Genomic DNA, 12,702 nt, shown 5'->3' with positions numbered 1-12,702 from the left:
CCTATAAAATCATTTTGAGTTGCATCTTCCCTTATAAGGAAAATTATCTTCAAATTACCATTAATAGTTGATAAATGTGAAATATCCTACACCAATACATGTTACTGCAATAATGTGAATCGTCATTTTAGCCATCACGTGGACAAGCCCATCTTATTGCAGGCTCCAAATGAATAATATATGATAGCAGTCTTTAAAAAAATATGTTGTGGCAAAGAATGTTTCCATCTCTACCACTTATGGTGTGGGTGTAGATAACTTCAAACGACTCGTTTCTAGCCTTTGGACACACAATTTGTAAGCGCCCTGTACTTTTGAGATATATTTTGCTACTGCAACGAATCTCTACCGACTTGTGAACATAATATCAATTTCCACTAGTAAAATGATAACAAAAGAGATGAAAATAATGTTTAACACTCCTCCAATATGGCAGATCCCACACTTTTAACTTAAAAAAACACTTATTCTCACCTTAATGGGTATTCATTTCATCAAGGTGGCTGCCTTTACTCTCAGATAGAATGGAGAGAACCGACCCTTACAACCAGGTTTTCAATTCAAACACAAGCCCAAAATGCTAAGGGAACTAGGTTGTTTGTTGTGTTGGTTATTGCCACTAGGACAGAAAGTGTGTCTGACATTTGCAAACCACTTTTATCACTCAGCAGAATTAGATTGCTTTCAAGTCACAGTTTCCATGGATGGGATCAAATTTTTCTTTCCTTCACATACCTTCTACAGTTGTTTCCTTTCAATGCAAGCACACAGGTAATATTGTCATTGATGTCAAAGGATCACATAAGCATGAACAAGGCTATAAAATGTTATCAATGTCAAAGGTACAAAGAAGTCGTCATTAAAGCCAGATATAAGAAATTGATTAATGAACAATAGAGAGATAGATAAAAGATATTAAAGTTTAATTAATATGTGTAGAGAGAGAAGTCAAAAAATCATTTTCACTGAAATAAAGAAGTCATGCAGTGAAAAGAATACTGGTTCATGCATATACATCATTGACAGGGACCAAAATATATACAACAAAGGAACAACCATTCTGCAGCCTTACTATGGAGTTATGCTATGGAAGAGGAATATAAAATATAGAATGACCATTCTACACCATTCAAAATGTTTCAGAAAGCAGCAACTTTATGTTAATAGAGAAGAACATCTGCATAGTACCAGCTATAATATTATCGAAGCAATAAGTCGATGGGTGATTAGTATTACAAATTCTATGGCTTTTTAAGAAGAGACATATATTTTTAATACAAAACATACGATTCTTCAGAAATAAAAGAAAAGAAGGGACTAAACTTTTGGAAAATAAAGTATGCTAGTGGCGGAGAACAGTTGAAAAGAAGAGTGTTAGTAAGTGGCAACTGAAGAAGTTTATTTAAAAAGTAAAAGTGTGAAATGTAAGTGGAGATTGGACAATATTATAATATTCAAATATGAGAGATTAAAGAGAAGTGTGATGATATATAATTAAAAAGAGATGTGCTTTGAGAAGAATATGTAGAAGTGAAAGAGACTTGTGTAGATAATAGAAGGATAAGTGGAATATAAATGCAAATCATAAAAAGAATAAATTAGCGAGCGAAAAAATAAAAAGGGCAAACTATATATATATATACACACACACACACACACACACAATAAAGTGTATGATAAATTAATATAAGAGAAATTCAATAGAAGATATTGCCGTTCTGTTGAAGAAAATATAAATGAGGATATTTTGTGGATATAAAGCATATTTACACATCAGTTTGAAGAGAAAAAACTCTATTGAGAAAGCATGCATCATTAGTTGATGCCAACAACATTGCTAGGGTGGAAGAACAATTTGTGCTCATGAAAACAACAGTGGGGATTGGTTCTTCTAGTAGGTTGGAGCTTGTGGAGTGTGGGAGTTGGAGCTTCCAATGAGTTGGTGCTCACAAACAAAGGGGTTGGAGCCTCTAGTAGGTCGACGCCTACAAGACATTGTAAAAGAACAAAGTTTACATAAAAGCATTTATTGTCATAGTTGTTCATCTTTGGGTTATTGTGTTCATGTGCATAATTGTTCATTTCAGCATTTGAAGTTAATTGTATGGATAAAAGTTTTAAATTGGGAAATTTGTTAGTATATTGATTCACCCCCGCTCTCAATATAATTGTGTGCTTTAGAATTGGTATCAAAGTTGGTTCCTTCTATAAAGCCTAACCACTTGAAGGTAGATCTAAAAGAGCACAATGGGTGAAATCTTTCAAAATAAGACACCAATGTTTGATGGGACAAACTATGCTTACTAGAGCATAAAAATAGAAACCTAACTGCTATTGGATTTGATTTTTGGTAATTAGTGCTAGATGGTTACTGTTGACACAAAAACTTGCACCCGAGCCCGAGGGAATACTTCTCAGGTAGCCTTGTGTAACATGGAAACAATCTTGAAAGATTGGGACTTTGCAATTTGAGATTGAGTCTTCGGAGAAGGTTGACTTCCTTCACTATCAGGATGCACCTAACTAATGCTTTAGAGGAAAAGGGAGAAGAAATGCATGAAGGCAAAACCACCTAATCTAATTTAAGGAGGTGATGCACCAAAATAGTATATGGGTCTACTTCTTTCCCAATGAATGCACTAGAACTTAATAGATTTATCAAAATATACCATTATATACACCTTTTCAATCTCAATATCTTAGATAAGCCAAAAGATAATACAATCAGAGAAGGAACACAATGGATTCACTTGATCTAATCAATCACCAAGTTTGAACATGATCATATGATATTTTAACTATCAAAATACATTCAACAAATGAGGCCACAGGAATGCACACACACTCAGCTAACAGAAAATGGATATAGTAGAGAAGATCTCTATTGCGCATAGGTAATTTTATAGAAAAGCTCTGGAAATCGCAAAAGAGAGAGCCCTTAGGAGAGTAACAAACTTGCTTTTATAGTTCAAGCATAACTGGGATAGCTTCAAAAAGAAGCCAAGTTCAACCACTAAAATTAAAGGTGTAGGGGACAATCATGCAAATCCGGAGAAGATATGATCCTAGTACACGTCCAGATGCATGGAAATTCAATATTTTACAAAAATAACAACCTTGAGAAGACAGAAACGGTGGCCATTGACGTCCTGACGGGGTAGATGGGTAACCATGCGGTGGAAAGAATGTCCTTTGTGTTTTTTCTAGTCTTGCATTCATTCGGGAGTGGTTGAGATCAATCATGGAGATCGGATTGTGCAGAGAAAACTAACTTCCTTCCTGGCTTGACAAATCATCGAAAATAGCAATCAAAACGGGCCCAGCAACCAGAAAGCACCACGTGGACCAATGAGGTTATTTCCTTTCGCCAGCTCGCAAGGTCTTCACAAGCTGATGGCCTCATCATATAACCTTCGCCACTTTAAGACTTAATCGCAATTGCTTGTGAAACCGCAACGTAACTGGCGTTGTTACTATCTTAAGTGGGCCCGTTGGGACACATGTTCATTTGTTGCTTTGTCGCATGAGTTAACTACCTTGCAGCTTTAGAAAGCGACAAAGCGACAACCATAGATCTCATTTCATCTGATGACATGAAGATATGTTAATCCTATCAGTACTTCCACCAATTAGAACACTGCCTTTTGCCAACTCACCTAACAACTTTCGACCTTGCCTGCGGCCCACAAGGAAAATAGGACCCACATATGTCACAAAGAACAAATTAGACCTTGCTATTTGTGCTTAATTCTGACAACTCCACTAGCTGCAAGAAGGAAGAGAGGCCTACCTGGTACACGCAACACATTGTTGCTTTGTCGCATAAAATAAAGTCCGCGCACTTCTGGGAAGTGACAGAGCAATAGCCGTAGATCATGGAAGATGAGATGATGACCAAGATACAGGTCCACTGGAATATAAAAACACGTGATCACTTAGGAAATAAGATATAACCTAAGGTTTTAAAGATAGCTATTTTTGCATGCCCTAATATTTGAATAATTCAAATATGTGAACGTTATATGTGTCCAAATTCAAATCTCTCAGCTTTGGCTGGAGGGCAAAAATAGCTAACAATTACACACTACCACAAAACCCACCAACAAATTCAGTTGGAAAGAGAAGATGTGAAAATAATGCCAAAGCAAAACATGCAACTCTTTGCAATCTTGCCGAATCAGAATTTGCAAAAGTTATGCATTACAAATCTGCTAAGGACATTTGGGACAAGTTAAAAAATGTTTATGAAGGAGCAGATAATGTAGAAAAGGAAAAACTACAAACCCATCAAAGTGAATTTGAAAGTCTCAAAATGAAGGAGGAATAAAATGTTGCCGCCTTTCTTGATTGTATGGATGATGTTGTCAACTTGATGAAAGGCCTTGGTCAAGATATGATGGAACAACTAGTAGTAGATAATATTTTGAGATCATTACCTATGAAATTTAATTCTAAAGTATCTACAATCGAGGAGATGACAGATTTAGACTCTTTGACAAAAAATGAATTACATGGGATCCTGACCGCCTATGAAATGAGAGTGGAGGAAATGATTCAAAGAAGGAAATAGCATTCAAGGCGTCTAAAAGGGGTAAAAACAAAAACAAAATTTCAAGTCAAAGCTCAAATAGTGAATTAGATGAATCAGATGCTTACTTTAAAAGAAAGCTGGAAAAGAGCAATGGGAAGAAAAAAGGGAAGTTTGAATGTTTCAATTGCGGAAGATTGGGACATTATGCATCAAAATTCCCTCTAAATAGCAGTGACTCTAGTGACGATGAAGAAAAAAATTATACAAAGAAAAAGGATAAGAAGCATGCTAAGAACCATCATAAGAAAAAGAAGTTTCACAGGCACAAAAAGAGTCTATACCCGAAGAAAGAAAGTGGCTCATCAGAAGAGAGTAATGATAAATACCAAATTGATGATGCAGAAGATGAGATACTCTTTTTGGCTATGACCAACGAGCAAGAAGTAGAAGATGTTGATAAGTCGTGCAATGAGGATGAAGAAACTGACGAGGATGAGGTGAAGAAGTGATTGATGAGTCTTCTAGTGAGGAAGAAGATGTAGATGTCATGGAAGAGTTGAATTATGCATACAAACAAAATACGAAACTAAAAGAGAAAGTCACCAAGTACAAGATACAAATTAAAGAATTAAAGAATCAACTAAAGGAATATAAATAAGTTGAGGAAGATGATCACGAGTGTACAAAATTAAGACAAGAAATTGCAAAGCTAAGAAAGGACCTAGAGGAAAGCAATGTCAAATTGAATAATAGTCTCAAATTTGAAAAGAGCTCTGAAATTCTATCTGATGTAATGATAGTTAAAGACCATCCTCAAGCAAGACAAGAGGAGGTTATGAAGGAAAGTCAAATGATCAAAATGGTACATTTAAAGGCTTTGTCAAGCAAGGAAGTAATACAACAGATCCATCCACAAAATTTACATGAATTGAACTTAAAAAGGATTATAGAAAGCAAGGATATATACCTAGCTTCTATGGATATTGTTACTTATGCAACTACTTTGGTCACAAAGCGAGAGAATGCAGAAATCAAATGAGAAATCGTTATGGATGGAGAAGCATAAATTATAAACCATATTCTTCTTTACGTTATAAATGCAATAAATTTTGACATATAGCAAAACATTGTAGACTTGATGTTGGAGAAACTCAAGGAGATGTCAAGGAACAGGATGCCAAATATGATCACAAAGGAAGAACTTAAAAAATTTGGAGAAGGAAAATAATTCAAGGAGAAGGAGAAACTAATACAAGTGTAACTTGCAGTTCATATGCCTCTTAGTTTGAGAGGAGAAGCATGAACTCATGGGGAGATATATATGAGATATTCATGAGTCCCTTGGAGAAACATATCACAGTATGGATTAAGCCCCTTGAGAAAAGTGTAAGATGGTTCAAAATTGAGATAGTTGATGTTTTGAAGCTGATTTTATTAATGTCAATGTTTAAAAAAAAAAGAAACCTTCAAAGGAGAAGATGCATAAATTGATAGCCTAGAGTAAACAAGAGAAGTCTTCTAAGAGGATTTATAGAGAACTTTCAAAGGGGAAGCGTTTGATAAATAATATGCAAGATTGGCAGTTATCCCTTTGCCACCTTTGCCATTGATGTCAAAGGGGGAGATATAAAGAAAGGAGGAGACCCAAAAGAGATAAGGAAGTATTGTCATCAATGACAACGGGGGAGATTGATGAAAATATTGTCATTGATGTTAAAGGATCTAATAAGCATGAACAACACTATAAATGTTATCAATGTCAAAGGTACATAGAAGTTGTCATTAAAGCCAGATATAAGAATTTGATTAATGAACAATAGAGAGATAGATATAAGATATTAAACTCTTATTAATCAGTGTAGAGAGAGAAGTCCAAAGAATCATTTTCACTGAAATAGAGAAGTCATGCAGTGAAAAGAATACTTGTTCATGCATATACAGAATTCACAGGGACCAAAATACATATAACAAAGGAAAAACCATTCTGCAGCCTTACTATGGAGTTATGCTATGGAAGAGGAATATAAAATATAGAATGACCATTCTACAACATTCAAAATGCTTCAGAAAGCGACAACTTTATGTTAATAGAGAAGAACGTCTGCATAGTACTAGCAACAATTAAGTTAGAATGAATGAACTTAAACATATGGAAGACTTACAGTTTCAGCATTTATAGAAAAGTGATTATACATTGGAACATACAAACAACGTTGAGAAAGAATAAGTGTAAATCTATAACCATGATAATCGTTCCAAACAAATCTTATTCACATCTAAAAACCTCATAAAAGACTCCTAAGATATTGGCTTGCAAAAGTCTTAGTTCTAAACTTCTATGTCAAAGCAAGTAATATAGAAATTAGGGGAAGACTCACCCTTCGAACAAAGGTATACATAACAACAAAGCATGGCCAACAATTTATTTTTAATATGGATATCGTTCTCCAGATGCCACTAAGTATTAGAGTATTACTTTGGAAAGTTTCAGTCAATAGGAGCCAACAATATGCTACAACAGAGATGCCGTTAGCATGTATAAAATAAGTATTAGCAACAACGAATGTTACAGAGATCGCAAGCAGTCAATGATAAAAACAACAGAGAATATTACTTGGATTAATGCTACAACAAAGATTCCATTGACGTCAGATGGATTAATACTTGTGAAATGAACAGAAAACCTATATTTAATAAAATTACAAATAAAATATCACAATAAATACAATGTATATTAAAAGTATAGTCATTGGAAAGCTTATTCAGAGTACAACAATATGGTATGTCTAGTTTTTAAATATGGACCTATTTAGCCCTTGGAGCCCTTACAAGAGCAAATTTTGATAGAAAATTTAAGAAAATTTTAAAAATCTATATTTTGGAGGCTTCGAATTAAGGGGCTTTAAATGAAGCCATTCTAGAGCCTTTCATTGAAGCCCCTTGGGGTTACAAGGGTGCCCTAGTGGTGGCTTCGAATGAAGCCCTCTGGGCACTTTTCGACAACAATAGATTCAAAGCCCCTATTTTGACTCAACAACCCCTACGTTAGGCTTTGAATGAAGTTTAGGGCTTCATTCAAAGCCCCTAGTCTCAAGGCTTTGAATGAAGCTCTAGGGGCCCTTCATTCGAAGGTAAATCTTCATTCAAAGCCTCTTAATAATGGAATTCACACTTTCCATCCGGTTTCTTCGTGATAGAAAGTGGAAACCATTATTGTGGCCTTATAGATCAACATCAAAGATCTTCTATAGCATCAACACTTTCACTGATATGATTGAGAACCAACAACTACTTTACAAGTTCTTTCATCACCACATACTTCAATAGATTCAAAGCCCTAAGAAGACGAGAAATCGTTCTAATACCAAATGTGAGTGGAGGATGTTTAATATTTGACTCAATGAATATGCGTACATTTATACAAGAGGATTGCAGTTTAATAACTGCAAAACTATTACAAATGATGCCATAACTGATAGATAGTTATGATATCATTGATATTATACCAACAAAGAGATATTGGAAATTTTAGAATGTTTGGAATAAAATTCCCAAAGTTTGCGAAAGTTCTGCCCAAGAGGGTTCATGGCAGAAACTTGATGAAGTTGGGAATGAAATTCCCAAGTTTTGGAAAATTCATATATTGCTTCTTTGAAAATTTTATCAAATTTGCTAGTCTCCATCATTTCAAGTCCACATAAAGGATTCCAATCTAATTTTACCTTGAAGTGCATTACGTTCTTACGGCTGAAATCCCAAGATCTTGGAAATTTCGACTTGATTTTGGAGTGGACCTCTTCATTTATTCACAAATTTTGTCTTCCCTTGCATTTTCATCAATCTTGCCTCTTCAAACTTTGTTTCTACCCTTTTGATCATCTAGGAAATTAAACACTTCTAAATCTTGTTTAACACATGGTCAAAATTTTTGATCTTTGGGAATATCGAAGGGCAGAGTTCTCAAGTTCCCAACCCATACGTTTTGTGTTCATTTCAACATTTTTAGCTTATACTCAAGTTTGAAATGCTTTCAAGGTTCATTCACCATGGATTTCAATTTTATTTAATATTTTGCAATTCAAGTTAGTTGAAAGGAGATTCAATTCTTTTTGTTTTCAGATTTTGTTGTTTCTCTCTTGCAGTGTTTGGTTGATTCAAATCTCTTCTCCTCAATTTCATTCCTCTCTATTTATTTGGTGTTTGACTTTCACTTGAAGCCATCCTTCTTTTGGGGCATAAATTTGGTGAAGTGGTGAATGGGATTCCCAAGTTGTGAAATATTCTCCCTAATTTATCACTTCAATTTCTTCAACTTAGAAGGGAAAATGATTTATATAAAATATAATGTTTAAGTATAAGTTAACTTATATTTTATATAAATATTGTAATGATGTTTGAGAGTGCTTTCAAGTTTAGAGGAGTTATATAAAACATTACGATTTTTGGAGTTTTCAAATACTTTTTAGACTTTGCCAAATTTCAGGGTTTCACGCGTCCATCAATGTTATCTTCCATAATCTTTCTAGACTTTCTATGATCAAATTGAAATTAGAACAAGCATTTTTGAAAAATTCTAACTCAATTCATCACAAATCCTTTCATCTTGTCTCCACAACCTTGTCTAGCTTGGGCTAGCTTTATAATGTCCCCATTTTTTTTGGCAAGTCTCTATAGTTGTCTGAGTTAGTTCATCATATCGACCCTTGTGAGATGAGGGTGAGATTTGAGGGCCTTAGTTGTGGAATTACTATTTTTAGTATGTCTCATTTGGGCAGCTACCATATTTAGCAGTGGACTTGGTGACGATGACAATGGCTATTTAGTGGATGGGTTTATATTAATTAATTAAATATTAAGGTTACATTAACTTAATGACACTTTATTATATTTAATGTTATAACATGATGTTTTGTTGATGAAGCTTCTTAAGTGAAAGATGTGAGGAAGAAGCTAAGTGCCATTTGGTGTTATAATTATGAGCCCATTGTAAGGAAAAATGCATCCACTTGACTACTTTGCTTTTGATTATTTCTTCCGAGGGTTTGAATGATTGTGTGAGATCTTTTCCAATCCATTGCTAAGGTAAAATGGAATTGGTAGTTGAGTTTTTAAAATTGCTTGATATCTCCATTGCTATATACTTTGTGATTAGGAGATACTGTTGTGTTGGGGATTAGAATTGTGATTTAATCTTTAGTTGAGGTAAGAGAGTTTGGAAATTGAATTCTGGAAATTAAATTCACATATTTCCATTATTGTCAATACTGTGGCTAGGAAGACAAGTGCTTTCCGAAGACATTGCATTTCACTTTATTACTCATTTATCATTATCATTGAGGCGTCAAGAAATATTGCCCAACATGAGTTTGTTCATTTGCATATTTGCCATTGTATATTTACATCTCAAATGCCTAGTTGCTGCAATACTGCGCATAGTTTCAAAGGGGTTCAAACTACATTTTGATTGGCCGCCAATATTGAGGCAGGGATTTGTCATATTACCTATTTGTGATCACATTAGGAGGGCTTGTGATCAATTATTGAGTCTTGTCATTGGATTGTAGAGGCCTATGATCACTCCATTGAGTTTTGGGGTTTGTGTTGAGCTTTGACATGCGTTTCTTAATTTGGGCTTGCGGGTTGATTTTGGAAGCCTATAGATTATTTGTGAGGTTGCATTTGCATTTGGAAAGGTAGGTTTCAGGTACATACATGTTGCATGGGACTTTGGGAGGTTGGCACAATACTTCTACAACCCCACGTTTGATAGAGATGCTGAATGGACCTCTCCAAGAATAGTGTGTGAGCATCTCAAGACATATCCAAGTTTACTCTTATCATTGAGAGTATTAATTGATTTGTATTCTGCAAGTTAATGTGCAAGGGCAATTGTTAGCAGAAATTGTTCATTGGGACTTATCATTATACTTGTATTCGTTGTGTATGCAAAAGATAGTTAATTTGTATTGAGAAATGATAAATTGCAACCAATAATTTTATCACGTTTAGTAATTAGCACTGTAGGTTAGAATTGCAAATCTCAAATTAGTGATTCCTATGATGGTTATTGACTATTTTCTATAAATTTTCTCCACGATATTTTGAGTTGTATTTGGCGTAGATAATAGATTTGCAGTATCACTAAAGTATTTCAATTTATATATTCTCTTGGTTTATCGAAGAGCCAGTCGAGGTTACTACAATGGTATCATAGTGGTTTCATACCATCTTGTGGTGTAGGAAATTTATTATTACAAATTTGCTGTTGTATTTAAATTTTGGAGTAACCAACACTTGCATTTTCTAACTTTGACCAGACAATGGAAGAAAAGGGCAATTATCTTCGCTCTAGTAATAGATAACATTTAAAAAAAAAACCTCGTGGATGTCTTTTTAATGTTTTAATTAGCCACTTCCATAATTTTTTAATCATGCAGGTGGTGCCACTTTTCCACTTTTACAAAGATGGGATATTGGTAGATTCTTTTCCTACTAGAGATAAGAATAAACTCATTGACACTATTCGTAAATATACCTCAAGAAGTATACAATCGATGGAAGAATGAATATATTTTATTCTATTTTTTATTTTAAATTGGACAATCCTTTTTTAATGATGCAACTTCATATTTTGGTGAAAGAGTTGTGGCTATTATTCATTTGGAATTGAAAAGGAATACATATAACATGTTTTGACTTGCAACTTGTAAAATTTAATTTTGTTGATAATTAAAAAAGAAATAATAAGCTTCATGACTTGTAATATTAAATTATATAGAGTTACAATTTTATTTGTTGACATTTTCTTAGAACTAGAAATTGAAGAAATTTTTTTATTTGAGATTTACACTTATTGAATGTAAAATTATTCTACAATATCAAATTATATAAACTAGGAGGATGTTGCACACATTTATGAGTTTAGGGGAGATGTTATGAGCTTTCATTTTATGAAATAGTTCTAGTTCTGAATAAATTTTGTGAGGATTTTTTTTTGTGAAATATTTTGGTTGAAAGATAAGTAAAACATAGATATTTCTTTAGTACTTGTAATAAGATTTTGTAAGAGGATATGAAGTTTTGTTTTTTGAAATTAGATCTAGATTGAAGTCTAGATCTAGATTGAAGTTTTTTGAGTGCATTGTGATGGGAAATGATTGGAAAGGTTTTGCAATCAATAATTATAGGAGGATCTTAGAAATTTCACAATATGAGGAAAACTAGGTTCAACAGTGGAAAAATTGATTTTGCGGTTCTAGGTAAGTTGTTTTTTTATAACTATTGTAATATTTGGATTTGTGTAATTATTTTTGCCTTTAATGTTTTAGATTATTCTATGTGATCTATCATTAGGATGCAAAAGAATGTAGGGATGAAAAATATGGTTGATTCTTTAGTGGAAGATGAGTGCTTGGCTAAATTTAATTAAGACCATGTTTTTGCTTAAATATATGTTGCATGCTCTTTAATAATGGTGGTAAAGGAGCAATTGATCTCACCTATGTAGGGATGCCACGAGAACACAAAACCTTATAAACCCTAGACTCTAGAAAGACATTTGTAGAGTCCTTGAGAAGGGGAATAGAATTCTTTAAGGTGAACAAGGGCTTAAAGGCTTCTCAAATCCTTTTTAGCTCAAAATCTTAGAGATCTTGTGGAAATGCCTTCTACAAAAGGGAAATAGTAGGGGAAGTCTTAGGGAGAGATGGAGGGGGATTGGAGAAATAATGAAAGTGCTAAACATCGTGAAAGACTCTAGAGATTTGCTTGTGTAAACAACCATTTTGTTTGAAAGCATGAAAATGTTGAATGAGGTCATGGTTTAAGTTATCTCTAGCACATATCTAAAAGGATATCAAAATAAGGGTTTGAAGGATACCATCGTTGTGACTAGGGTAGTGGTGAGAAGAAGCATGGAGATTATGTTTAGTGTGTGTGGTTTTGCGAAAAACCTCACAACCAAAGGAGCCATTTGTTATTTTCAGGATCAAGACATCAAGGAACAATACATGATTGACATATTCAATCTCTTTGGTGAAGAATATGCAAGGAACTAAATTGTTGAGGTGAGCAAGAAACTCTTCTAGATAGCACTTCAACCACTCAAGTTTAAGGAGGGAATAACTCAATGTAATATCTTATACTATTCTATATAAAATTTTGTGATCATA

At 33.9% G+C, this 12,702-nt stretch overlaps 1 protein-coding gene across 4 annotated transcripts in view; it reads left to right on the top strand.

Annotated features, from left to right (window-relative positions):
- Positions 1-12,702, top strand: part of LOC149542143 (thioredoxin-like 4, chloroplastic) — a 148,495-nt gene that overhangs the window by 122,998 nt on the left and 12,795 nt on the right. For 3 of the 4 annotated variants that reach the window (XM_089797175.1, XM_089797174.1, XM_089797176.1), the window contains one exon: positions 10,969-11,284. The exons of the other annotated variant lie outside the window; for it this stretch is intronic. In XM_089797175.1, coding sequence (XP_089653301.1) covers positions 10,969-11,097 — 129 coding nt within the window. In that variant the 3' untranslated portion in view covers positions 11,098-11,284. Of the gene's footprint in view, positions 1-10,968; positions 11,285-12,702 lie in introns of those variants that run through there. 4 annotated transcript variants of the gene reach the window in all.

Source organism: Cupressus sempervirens, chromosome 8, assembly GCF_028749045.1.
Source record: "Cupressus sempervirens isolate cs-2001-9-10 chromosome 8, ASM2874904v1, whole genome shotgun sequence".
Taxonomy (NCBI): Eukaryota; Viridiplantae; Streptophyta; class Pinopsida; order Cupressales; family Cupressaceae; genus Cupressus; species Cupressus sempervirens.
This window is presented reverse-complemented; position numbering and strand designations above follow the sequence as displayed.